At 44.2% G+C, this 13573-nt stretch overlaps 1 protein-coding gene across 6 annotated transcripts in view; it reads left to right on the top strand.

The window, feature by feature from the left end:
- The window catches only part of raraa (retinoic acid receptor, alpha a), a 148870-nt gene extending 138922 nt beyond the window's left edge, over window positions 1–9948 (top strand). For all 6 annotated transcript variants that reach the window (XM_080873922.1, XM_080873921.1, XM_080873918.1 and 3 more), the window contains 6 exons: window positions 1159–1300; window positions 5983–6143; window positions 6276–6452; window positions 6565–6769; window positions 6965–7123; window positions 7308–9948. In XM_080873922.1, coding sequence (XP_080730048.1) covers window positions 1159–1300; window positions 5983–6143; window positions 6276–6452; window positions 6565–6769; window positions 6965–7123; window positions 7308–7504 — 1041 coding nt within the window. In that variant the 3' untranslated portion in view covers window positions 7505–9948. The remainder of the gene's footprint in view (window positions 1–1158; window positions 1301–5982; window positions 6144–6275; window positions 6453–6564; window positions 6770–6964; window positions 7124–7307) is intronic.
- The last annotated feature ends 3625 nt before the right edge of the window (window positions 9949–13573 follow it).

The raw sequence follows: 13573 nt of genomic DNA, 5'->3' as shown, positions 1-13573 counted from the left end.
TCGCCCGCCCCAGCTGGTCCCACCCACAAAACATGACCCACCTCGTCGCATCAATACTGACACTGACCTGTATTACATTTGTCCAGAGACCTGCTTGCTGAGTACTCACTCAATTGGGCTTAATTTGCATTAACCTCTCTTTATCTTTCTGACATGATAGGGATGTTTAAGCAGTGAGGCTGCACGGGTGAACATTGATTTTTATTGCATAGGCATATTAAGGAATATATAGGTTGGGATGCACTACTTTTCAATGCATGTGAGATGGTCTGGGTTCTCTCAGGTTGAACTTTGCACTGCTTTTTACCTTTTCTTTTTTTTTTTTGTATTTAAATTTTTAGGGAGTTAAAAATGATCTTACCACATTCTTGGTGTGCATGTCGTATAAATCGGATATTTTTTTGCTCGTGCTTGTGCAATCAAAAACTAGTTTGTGGTCCACAGAAATCTCCCATTTCAGCCTACTGACCAAAAATGAGTTCATTATCCTTTTTTCCCCTCATCTCCCATGGGGCTGGATTACATTTTATTTCTTACACAACACTTTTAGCCTATAGTCAGTCTCTCTCTTTCACTCTCTCCCTCTCGCTCTCGCTCTCTCTCTCTCTCTAATTATATGCACTTGGCCTGGATCTAGAATTGCTTATTTCTGGCTCTCTAAACTAGGCCATGGTTATGTGACACCCAATAACCCTGTGCCTTTTACCCCAAAAGCCTTTGGACTTGGAAAAACCTCCCGAATCGTTTATTGTTTAGGTTTCTCATTTGAGCTTTCTCCGAGCAGGTGGGCAGCCTCATAAGTTGGTGACAGTTCACTGACCATTATCTCTGTAGTGATTACACACAGATTACGCCACTGCTGGACTTGGCTGTTGTTTGCCTTTTATTTGCAGATGTTTCTAAGTATTCAGCATGGCCTCTTTTTGCTTCTTATTTCTAAATTGTTTGCTTAATGTGAACTGGACAAAAGGCGAATGCCATAACAAACGCGCAATTTGGACGAGGAAGCCTAAACACATGTAGTATGCAAAATTGCTTATAATTTTACTACTAACTGCTCCATTTCCTATGGCAGTCATATTTCTACCAATGATTCCACCGACACAACCCTCCCATTGTCTCTTCAATACCTTACACGTCTGTCTCTCTGTCACGCAGGGCTTCTTTCGGCGAAGCATTCAGAAAAACATGGTGTACACTTGTCACCGGGAGAAGAACTGCATCATCAACAAAGTCACCCGCAACCGCTGCCAGTACTGTCGGTTGCAGAAGTGCCTGGAAGTCGGGATGTCGAAGGAGTGTGAGTAAAAACGTGATCATTTTTACCCAGAGTGTCCTGCCCTCACAGGGCATTTAGGGACAAGCACAGATCTCATCACCGCTCTTTAATCCCAGGGTTTTTGACATGATTGTGGCCACCGCAGGAAGTCTTAAGTCGCAGCGTTTGTTGACATTTGCTCCTTTGCTAACATTGCGTAAGAATTCATCCCCATCCTCCAGCACAATCTGACAATCTGACAACACATGTCAAAGCTGTTCCGATTTTTCCATTTGAAAAGAGTATCCACCGTATGTGTGAGCGGCAGAGATGCAGTCGTGATGCAGACTGGCATTAGCAGTCAGGGTGTCTCCAGGCTTGGCAGGCCTCTGTGATGAATATGTTCTCACCTGCCGAGAGTGAAAGAGCAGGCGTCTGCTCCAATCATTGCACCCCCGGGGGCTGTGTGAACACACGCATACACGCATGCAGTCAGACTTGATAAAGTAATTGGGAGAGGTGTGACCACAGAGGCCAGCAGGGTTTTTACCTCAACCAGATCACATGACATACACACACACACATACTTACTTCCCAGCAGAAAAGAGAGGGAGAGTGCTTGTGTGTAGGCGGGGGATGCTTTTATATTCTGATAAACACTTTTTAATGGTCTGAAACTGGGCATGTGTCGATTTGAAAATCATAATAAAAATCACGTGATCAGAAAGTGCAGCATGCCTCCTTCCTGTTTAAACACTCTTGCGTACAGCTTTCCTTGCTCAGTCTCTCTGCGCCTCCTGTCTTCCCGGAGCTATTTACCTCGTCTCTCTGCTGCAGAAAGTGCAGGGAGCGCTCCCCACGCCACAGCACTGTGGCTTACAGTAAAAGAAGTTATCCTCTGAGCTCCTTACCTTTGAATGGGGCCATTAATCATGGTTAGAAAGATCACAGCAGCCAGTTCTTTTACACACACAGGCACCGAGGCACCCAACACACAACAGACTGGAGTTGGAGAGCCATCTAGTGGTGACTGTATAGTACTGGATAAGAGAGAGAACAGGCGGGGGAGGGCTTTTCTGAAGTAGACTCAAGGGAAGGATGTATGATTGTTATAAGTTTATAGTTTTCCAGGCTCCTTTTGTTGAGCTGCTTTTGGTTTTTACTTGAATACTTTTTTTCCGGAGTGTGTTCATGTTCTGCAGGTTTCATATCACAAAGTGCTGACTTTGGCCAGTGGAACTGGTCTGGTGTGGCGAGGCGGGAGGGACTGGCCATCTGGGGCCAGCAGGGACTCTCTCTTCGCCTCTGACACAGACAGGAGAACGGGCACGCTCATCAAAGTGCACTCTTCACCATAATTCCATGCGCACATATGCCTAAATTATGCGCATACAAGGTGACAAACACAAGCTGGTAGGAATAAAAAGCCCGTAACAGAAATACACTCCGACAGCTTCGCTTGGAACGGCATACACTTCCCTGTCAAACACACACGCAGAAGGTGGACCCCCCGCTAGTGCCGGGGGACGTCTGGGTGACCTTGTGTCTGCTGGCAGACAGCTCCAGATGACAGTGCCATGCCTGCTGCCAGGTGGCAGTGGCACACAAGACAGAGCCGGGAGGAGCGGGGAGGGCGTTGGCAGCAAGCGGAGGGTTACAAGGGAAACTCCTGTAAAGGCTAGTGCCAGCTTCAACCTGACGGTGTGTGGTTGAAGCGGACAGCTACGAGCAACAGCTGTTCCAAGGGATTGCAAAAGCTGCAACATTGTTCTCTAAATTTTGTGAGAAATATGTACATTCTCAAGAAGAAAGGGGGGGAAGGGACAAGAAGCAGAAGTTTCAAGTAAAAGGCTGTATTTATAGCAAATCAGTTCCACTTTTTAACTGTTGTTATATAATCACAGTTCACTACCATGTTGCGTTCATGTTGGAGTCCTCTCAACAGTATCCCACCTTTTTCTCCCAAAGTAATCACCCTTTCCTCGAGGAAGGTGTTATTCAGCGATAGAAAAAGTAATAAAAGCAAAATAAGATGAAGCGCAGAATGATGGAGAATGGTGCGAAGAGGGGATAACATCAACCAGAGAGGCAGGATAGCGACGAAAGATGAAGGCAGAGAGAGGGAGAGAAGTGTACTGAACCCAGTGTGAGCAAGAATGAAAATCTAGAGTTGAGAGAGCCGAGGGGGGAGTCGGGGGAGGAAGGGAGGAGTGAGGCTGGAGGACAGAGAAAGAGAGAGAAAGAGGGGGGAAAGTTTCATCACTGTCGACGGTGGCTCTGCGCTGCGAGCAGCAGGAGCAGGGGTAACATTGACATTTTTATCTTTCTATTGAATTTAATCTGTGTGATGGACGAGCTGCCAGAGCTTTAATTTTCCTCACACGAATTATCCCTGTCTGCCCACCTCCCTCTGTCTTGTACACAGACACAAACACGCGGGCACAAAAACCCCCCGCATACACACCCGTGGCACCGAAATTGTCTAAGTTGCACGTGCGCAGCCGAAATCCACTACGAGAGGGAATGATTGAGTGATGGCTGGGCGTGCACGCCGACGCAGTATTCTGTGCACGCTGCACACCGGCTCATGTAAATCGTTTTTATGCAACGAGCGCGCAACTGTGGACAATCCATGATGCAAGTCCCTCCATTAGTATTCATATTCTCATAATACATTTTTTAGATTCATGGCTGGTTGACACACAAGTTGACACACAAACATCAAATGTACATTTGTATCTACACACATCCACACGCGGATGATGATGATGATGATGATGATGATGATGATGATGATGATAATAAATACTTTTAAAAAAGAAAAACAAGGCAAGGCAGTATTTCTTTCATTTGCACTCCCCTGCCAGAGGCCTCCTTCCCCCCAAGTTATTGCATGTGGCAATTCGCCATGACAGATCGCCAGTCGTGCCTAATAGTTCTTTAATGACTTCATTAAATTGTGTTGTGCGGCTTATGATTGTGCTGCCGATTTGTCAGCGAGGGTAATGTCTGGGCACTAGGGATGCCCCACTTTTATTTGTGAATTAATTGGACATTGAGTGCGTTGCAGCCCTCCACCCCTCCCCTCATTGCACACAGGACACAGAATCCCAATCAGCTCCACAAACAGGGCTGGCCCCAATATCTTCAGCAGCTTACTACAGTGTTATGCAACCTAAGATGAGGGCTTGTTAAACAGGGTGTTCCTTCCCTAACTAAGTCATAATTAGCTCATTAAAGTAAATGGGAATGAAAAAAACATTTTGTTTTCCGTGTTTATACCCACATAGTTTATGAAGCGGTCTCATCACAGCATACTCTTCTTCATCGGCCTTTCTTTGCTGCAGAGCTTTCTGTGCAAGTACCAGTGCATGCTGGAAAATAATGCATTACCACGATCGCAGCGGGGTCTTCTTCACTTCTTGTTGTGGTGAGCGGTGCTTAGCAATAACATAATGCCAGATCAGACTTCCAGCCCCCGCCCTCCTCCTCGCCTTCTTGTTCTCCCAGGCAGGGAGGCCTGTCTGTGGGCTGATGAATGAGCAGCAGCACAGAGTAGTGCTCCCCCCCCCCTCTCCTTGGCCCTGGTCCAGGCCCCCTCTGTCAAGAGACACTGATCTCCCATCAGCCCGAGCGCTCTTGCCCTTAATGGTCAAGGTTGGTATTAAGACAAGGAAAATCTGATCTCAGGTTAGTGGCTGGGGGAGGCGGGGAGGGGGGGTGCAGGTACCTTGAGGGGAGGTAGAGATTGGAGAAGTGATAGAGTTGGAAAGGTGGATGATTTAAAGCATTTTGAAAATGAGAGAGGGCGTGCATTGGCTGAGAATGAGACGCACTGAGAGGATGACTAGGAAAGCGAGAATGTGTTGTATAACCAGGAGAGGGAGAGAGATGTGAGAGGGAGAGAAAAAGCTGGAAGGTTTTTCTCTCTCCCTCTCTCTCTCTCTCTCTCCCCGGTATGGTCTCCGCAGCCGAGCCCTTTTAAAACCATTAGAGGCAGGATATTTGTCATATTATGTTATTAGATTAGCTGGGACCTCTAATGAAAGCTGTGGCAATTTGTCAGCCTTATGGATAGCTCCATCCCCCACCACTATTTATCAACTAGCACCCCATCACACCCCCACCCCAGCCTCAGCGCACACACGTACACACAACATAGTCGAAGCAAAACCGCATCCAAACGTAGATGGGAGAAATGGATCGAGCTCATAATGGGATTCCAATGCTAAACACCCCTCCTAGTGTTTTTTGTCATTTGGGGTGAGCACACCACTCGCAGCCAGAGCGCCCGAAGGGAAACGACAGAGGATTATTTCAAGGTTTTTTTTGTTTTGTTTTTTTTTCCCCTTCTCTCCCTCTCCGTCACCATAGCCCATCCTGGATGGAGCTGTCTCACAACATTTATCTTACAGTATCGGATAAGAAAAGATGTGTTTGCTGCCGCTGTTTGCTGCACACTGAGGATCGGTTCCTGCTTATAACTCGCCTCAGTTTTACCTCGATCTGCAGTCAGGGGTTACTGATAAAGGAATGCGTGCAGACTGTAATTAGCTCCATGAACTGTACGCTACACTTGAAATAGCTCTGAAATGCTGCTGCATGAACCGCTGTGTTTAAAGAGGAAAAAGAATACAAGATTAAATGTAAAGTTTGCCAAGACTTAGTTTTGTCGAAAGGGTTCGAGATGCATACTAATCTCTCTGTTCCTTCCGTCCCTTTAGCGGTGAGGAACGACCGGAACAAGAAGAAAAAGGATGAGAAGAAGCAGGAGTGCACAGAGAGCTACGTGCTGAGTCCTGACACGGAGCAGATGATCGACAGGGTTCGCAAGGCACACCAGGATACTTTCCCCTCCCTCTGCCAGCTGGGCAAATACACTACGGTCAGTGGCATGAGACTGACAGTCTGTGTGTCCTTATGTTCATTCACCTTTTTCAAGTGTGAGAGTTTTGTTTTTTTCTTTGCCTTTGAAATAAAATTGATCTGCAAATATTTTCTTCCTTTATTCGTACAGACTAACAGCTCAGAACGACGTGTGTCCTTGGACGTAGACCTGTGGGACAAGTTCAGTGAGCTGTCCACTAAGTGCATCATCAAGACAGTGGAGTTTGCCAAGCAGCTGCCCGGCTTCACGACGCTCACCATCGCCGACCAGATCACTCTGCTCAAAGCTGCCTGTCTGGACATCCTGGTACGAATAACGCACACACAAAAAACATCTACCTTAGATGTTTTCAATGAATAAAACTGGAAGTTCGGTTTTAATTTTTTTTTCACAAACCGAGTCTGTCTGCTGTCCACAGATACTGCGGATCTGCACACGCTACACACCAGAGCAAGACACGATGACTTTCTCAGATGGACTTACGCTAAACCGAAACCAGATGCACAACGCTGGCTTCGGTCCCCTCACTGATCTGGTTTTTGCCTTCGCCAACCAGCTCCTTCCTCTGGAGATGGATGATGCAGAGACGGGGCTGCTTAGTGCCATCTGTTTGCTGTGTGGAGGTACGGCAGGTCTTTAAAAAAAGGCCCTTAAAGCTTGCTTGGGTCATGTTTGTGTCAGAAACAGCAGCGGGGTAGCAATGCTGCACTCTTTTCCTTAGCACCATCTAGTGGCCACTGTGGTTCTAACAGTCGGAGAGTATTGGCTGACCCTTTTCTCTGTGCTTTCTTTTTTTTGTTTGTTTGTTTTGTTTACAGATCGACAGGACTTGGAAGAGGCAGACAAGGTGGACATCCTGCAGGAACCCCTTCTGGAGGCGCTGAAGATTTATGTAAGGAAGAGGAGGCCACACAAACCGCACATGTTCCCCAAGATGCTGATGAAGATCACTGATCTTAGAAGCATCAGTGCTAAAGGTCTGTAGTTCCCTTGTGTTTCTACATATATAGTGCTACAGTGATTACTCAGGTGTACAATTGATCATTTCTACTTTTTCTTTTGTATATTCCATTTTTGAATGAATGAATGAATGAATGAATGAATGAATGAGTATGTTTTACCAGAACTTACACTGATAGCTTACATTTTTCCATCTTGCAGGAGCTGAGCGTGTCATCACGCTGAAGATGGAGATCCCCGGCTCCATGCCACCTCTCATCCAGGAGATGCTGGAGAACTCAGAAGGTCTGGAAAGCGGAGCCGCAGGCGGACGACCCAGCGGCGCCCCCCCAGGCAGCTGCAGCCCCAGCCTGTCCCCCAGCTCTGCCCAAAGCAGTCCAGCTACACAATCGCCGTAGTCACGGCCCACGTTTTCATTTTCATTTTTTCTTTGTGTTGCGCTCTGTCTCCTCCCATTAATGTTCTGAAGAGGAGGGGTGAAGGAGGTGGGTCTTCTTGACCCCTAACTGCTGAACACAGGAGACCAGCAGAGCCAACCACCTCCTCTCCGACAACAAAAATCCCAATTTCCTGATCCGCTTTCCCCTCTCTCTGGATTTCTATCCAGACATGAGGGGAGATGAGGCTGGACAGGCCAGGGTAACCGGATGCCTCCAACATACCACACCGTAAATACTGCTGATGACTCTTCCTCCTTCTCCCTCCCTTCTCCACCTTTTTTTTTCTTTTCTTTTTTCTTTTTGAAAAGACTAACGGAGATGAGGTGTGGATGAACCCGAGAGCGGTTGGAGCACAATGGAACAAATATAAGGACGAGAACAATGAACACAGACTGACTTGACAAACACCAGACACTTTTGTTTTTTTTTTTTGTTTTCTTTTCTTTTCGTTGTTGTTGTTGTTGTGCTCTGAGGCAGACTACAACTGAACTTTTGGGACTTGTCAAAAGAACCCACTCCTCAAAGACTCTGGGTCTTTTCCTCTTTTCCAGTTTCATGAAAAAATAACAGATTTCGTACAAAAAAAAAGATATATAAATATATAGAGAAAAATTAAGGACCTATTGCGATCGACATGTCCAGAACAGGATGGCAGGTTGAAATGAGGACATGTTTTCTGAGCTGAGATTAGAAATTGTTGTACTCCTTCACTGTTTGAATCTTTTTCATACCCATCGAGTATTGAGGAAAAATGCTTTGGTTTCACATTTGTATATTCTAATTGACGGGGGGAAGAAAAATAAGATTATTTTTTTCCCTTTCCAGTCTACACAAGCAAACACACACAAATGTGCACAGAAAACAAGTCGCAATGATTATCACCTACTATTCCAGGTCGGATTTGTTTTCCTTTTTTTTTTTTTTTTTTTTTCTTCCAAGAGATTGGGGGGGAAATGATTGTATGAACTCAGTTGTATGATATGGTCACAGGTCCTTTCAAGAAATCAAATTAATGAAGATTCATTATTAAGGTGTATTTTAAGTAGCCTTTTGAGTTTGTGTATATAAGCTGTATTCATTTCTTTAAAACTATGAAGAGTTTTAGGGTTCACCTGATCGATTTATTTTTTTTTTTTTTTTTTTTTAAAGAATACCGTTTTATGTGTTTTTAGGTTTGTGATTCAAGAAAAGACGTTTTGAGCACATTTTACTGAAGGAAGTTCTTTCATGTTTCGTGTCCTACTTTAAAAAAACAAAACAAAAACATGGCAGACCCATCACAAATCACTGGCTCTAAAGGTTTTGGCTTCACGAACAGTTTTGCCCCCCCGACCCCACTTTTCTTTCTTTTTTTTCTTTTTTTTTTTTTTATGTACAGTAGGTAAGAAAGTAGCACTCCTGTCGGGGCATAGCTTTTTTTGTGTGTTTGGCCATGTAGCAGAAAGAGAAGGCGGCGTTTGAGGAAATGGTTTAGACGCCTTCTGTGGCCTGACGGGCTCAAACAAGCGGCGGCTCTGCTTCAAAGAGAGTTGAAATGTGAACAATGGTGTACATACACTCTGTATTAAACACAAGTAAATCTCAGTGCTCTCTCTCAGTGCATCAATTTGTAGTCAATAGGAGAAGACTAGACTCTAGTTGATCCCCCTCCTCTACCTCTGCCCTGTCAGCGATCAGGCAAGGCGAGGTCCCAAATGTGATGTTTGTCAGCTAACTCCCCGCCCCTCACCTCCACCTTGGCAACCTGTGGTAGAAACAATATGTGACTTAACTGAATCCAGAGCAACCTCGTGCCCTGTGACACCAAAAACGCCTTCACCATTGCTACACGTCACCCAGACCATCATTACTGTACGCGCACCAATGTCTCAGGAAGGAATCATTTTTGTGTGCTTGGCCTGTCATTTGTATATGTTCTGTGCTGCAACCCCCTCCCTCTCCGGTAACAGATGCACATACACACACACACCTCTGCTACTGAGCCCTTCAGATTTTTCTTCACTCACTTTTGTTTGGCCTGGCAAAACCAGGACTTGTGCCGAGAGACACTGACCCCTGACCGCTCATTTTTCCAACATCCGTAGGATGCCAGTGTGGACTCTCTCCGAGTCGTTCACATGTCCTCTTTTCTTTCTTTTTTTTCTCTTTTTTTTTTTTTTCTTGTACGGTCAAAGCTGCTTTCGTCATTTTAGGACTTAACCTGTCCAGAACGGTGCACAAATTTTCCCTCCACAGCGAATCTGGAATAGCAACAGACACACAGTCAGTTTGAAAAGTATGGAATATGTTGCAATTTTGTCAAGATTATCAAGCGACTTTGGAAAAAAACAAAAAAACCCAAAACAAAACGAGAAAAAAGATTTAGAAAAAATAATAAAACCAACATTTAATAATTAAACGTTTGTGTTGTTCATATGGTGGTCTTTTCAATTCTTTTCTTTACAGCATCACACTCATTAGCTTTTCATTCATTTACACTGGTGAACCATCCACACGCAGTCACTGACTTTAATTATGCTTTCTGGAAGGTTTGGGGCCACTATTAACAGCCAGGAGCTGTGTTGCATGAATATATAACAGAGAAGCTTTATGACCACAATGAAAACCTCCATTACAGTAATGTCAGAGTAAAACATTATCCAGCACTGCAAATTTGTAAGCTGTAAAAATACTTTCTCTTGAAATGGTTTGGGTATTTTTTCTTTTTCAAATCGAAGCAACTCAGTGCATTTAGGTATGCAAATATAGTCAAGATGTCCTAATAAGGTCAACACAGAGAAGAGTGATTTAAGTGTCTTTTAATGTGGCCTGGTCATTGGTGCCAGGTGGGCTGGTCTGAGTATTTCAGCAACTGCTGATCTGCTGGGATTTACTCACATAACCATCTCTAGGGTTTACAGAGGATGATCAAAAAAAGGAAGCTATCCAGTGAGCAGCAGTTCTCTGTGAAAATATGACAATGTTGATGACAGAGGAGAATGGCAAAGCTGCTTTGAAAGGATAGGAAGCCAACAGCAACTCAAATAAACACTTGTTATAACCAAAGTATGGAGAAGAGCATCTCTGAAAGCACAGCATAGCAAATCCTGAAGCCAATGGGCTCGAACAGCAGAAGACCACACCTTGTTCTATCAGCTAAGAACAGGAAATTGAAAATACAATTTTCCATGGGCTCACCAAAACTGAATGGAAAAAGATTGGAATAATGTTTCCTGGTCTGATGAGTCTCCTTCAGCATTTAACATAAACAGCATGAAAGCATGGATTCCATCTTTTCAGGCTGGTGTTGATAATGGTGTAATAGTATGAGGATATTTTCTTTTTTGGCCCCTTTAATCCCGAAATAGTATTGTTTAAATGCCACAACCTACCTGGGTGTTGTTGCTGACCACATCTATCCCTCCAGTGGCTGCTTCCAGCAGGATAACGCACCATGTCACAGATCACAAATCTTCTGAAACTGCTTTTCAGAATGAGTTCACTGTACTCAAATGGTCTCCACAGTCACCAGGTGGTAGAACAAGAGATTGTCATCATAGATGTGCAAACGACACATCGCCATCAACTATGTGATGCTGTCATGTCAGTATGGTCAGAAAATATCAGAGGAATTTTTCCAGCACCTTGAAAGAAAAGGGGTTGAACGCAGTAGTAGCAAGCTATTCTTAAAAACAAACAAAAAAACTGGCTGATGAATCTATATGCAGATAGTGGAAAATAGATGCGTGCAGCATATCAGAATATACTAACTGGAAAAGAAACCAGTGTCAAGATAAAGATACCAGTACAGAAAACATTGTAAACAATACAGTAAATGTTCTTCAATAAATATCCCAAGTTAGCCAGTAAGCTATCCAGTAAATGTGTGAGAAATGTCTATTGTGAACCTACAGAACTTGCGGCCGCTGCGTCGGGTCTCGCCGTCAGCCACGAACACGCTGACCTCCACCAGGTTTGGATTGGTGAACACTAGATCGCTGAGTAATAAAACTTTTATTTTAAGGGATTTATTTATGACCCAAGGACTGAATTTCCTCTGTATAACTGAGACATGGTTGAGGGCCGGTGAGTCCAGCGCTTTCACAGATCTCTTACCTGATGGCTGCTGCTTTTTAAACTCTCCTCGAATATCAGGCAGAGGAGGAGGACTAGCGGTTGTTTTTAAGAAGCAGTATAAATGTAAACCACTGCCATTATCAACCTCAGCTAGGTCGCTCTCACACAGTGCTCTGTGCTGTGGTTTACAGACCCCCAAAATACAATAAGAACTTCCTTAAATGACTTTTCTGATCTGTTGGCTGAAATTATGCCCAAATATGATCATGTCCTTATTATTGGGGACTTCAATATTCATGTGTGCTGCCCTGACAAGCCAATGGCAAAGGACTTTTTAAATCTTACTGACTCTTTTGATCTTGTGCAACCTGTGTCTGTGCCTACACAAAAATATGGGCACACGTTGGATCTTGTTTTAACTCACAATTTACCTGTCTCTAACTTAGAGGTTTGTGATGTTGTATGGTCAGACCATAGGCCTGTCCTGTTTGAGGTTTTCCTTCCTTGTACTAAAGTTAATCTTCCTCCTGTTGCTGCTAGGAGCTGTCGTATTTTTAACCCTTCCTCTGCTGGACAGTTCTCTATTGTTTTTAATCAGAACGGCAGCCTTCCTGATTTCATATGCAATGATACAGAAGAGCTGAGTATGTGGTTTTACTCTGTCTGCCAAACTGCTTTCGATTCAGTGGCCCCCTTTAAACTTAGGCAAGTAAAAGCCAAACCTGAACCCTGGCTGAATGAAGACACCCGGGCTGCCAGAAGAAAGTGTAGGAGAGCTGAACGTAAATGGAAGAAGGATCAACTTCAGGTGTCATACCAAATGTTACAAGATTACTGGAATTCTTACCAGAAAACTGTAAAAGATGCTAAGAGGAAACATTTTGCTGCTATTATTCAGGCAAATTGTCGTAAGCCTCATGTCTTATTTAAGACTATTGACATGGTCCTTCATGCTCCACAGACTGCTGGTGTCGAGTCTTCTCAGGAAATTTGTGAAAACTTCCTACACTTTTTTATTGATAAAGTGCTATCTGTCAAAGCGCAGACTTCCCAGTCTGTTCTCGACCCTTCTACCCCTGTCCCTAGTTCTGCTGTCTTTGACAGGTTCGAGCCAGTTTCCTTGCTCTGCCTGCAGGAGTTGGTTGCTCACATGAAGCCCTCAGGTTCCCCTTATGATGCTCTCCCTCCTCGATTTTTCAAAGAGGTTTTTCTCACTATAGCATCAGCTGTACAATCCATTGTAAATAGTAGTCTGTCCTCTGGTGTTGTACCTGTCAATCTCAAACATGCAGTGATTCAGCCTCTACTCAAGAAACCTGCTCTTGATCCTGATATTATTGCGAATTACAGACCTATTTCCAAACTGCCTTTTATCTCAAAGATTCTTGAAAAGGTAGTTTACAAGCAATTAATGTCCTTCCTAGAAGAACACGGTATTTTAGAAGTTTTCCAATCTGGTTTTAAAGCTTTACATAGTACCGAATCTGCCCTTTTAAGAGTTTTTAATGATGTGTTTTTGGCAAATGACTCAGGTGACTGTGTTATTATCGTGCTGTTAGATTTAACTGCTGCTTTTGATACAGTGGATCATAATATTTTAATTTCCCGTTTAGAGCAGTTGGTGGGTATGCGGAGTACCGCACTGCAGTGGCTCAGATCCTATTTGGCAGAGCGAACTTTCTCTGTGAAACTCGGGGAGTTTGTATCCTCTGCTGCTTCTCTTCAATGTGGGGTCCCACAAGGTTCAGTTTTAGGCCCGCTTCTTTTCTCTCTATATCTCCTACCCCTTGGGTCTATTTTCAGGAAACATGGGATTTCTTTCCACTGCTACGCCGATGACTCCCAGATTTATTTCCCACTTAAAAAGATAAATGGCTTCTCAGTAGACCCGCTGCTCAGATGCCTTGATGAAATAAGGGCCTGGATGGACTTTTTACATTTTAATGAACAGAAAACAGAAGTGATGGTTTT

Source organism: Rhamphochromis sp. 'chilingali' (genome assembly GCF_963969265.1).
Source record: "Rhamphochromis sp. 'chilingali' genome assembly, chromosome: 22".
Lineage (NCBI taxonomy): Eukaryota > Metazoa > Chordata > Actinopteri > Cichliformes > Cichlidae > Rhamphochromis > Rhamphochromis sp. 'chilingali'.
This window is presented reverse-complemented; position numbering and strand designations above follow the sequence as displayed.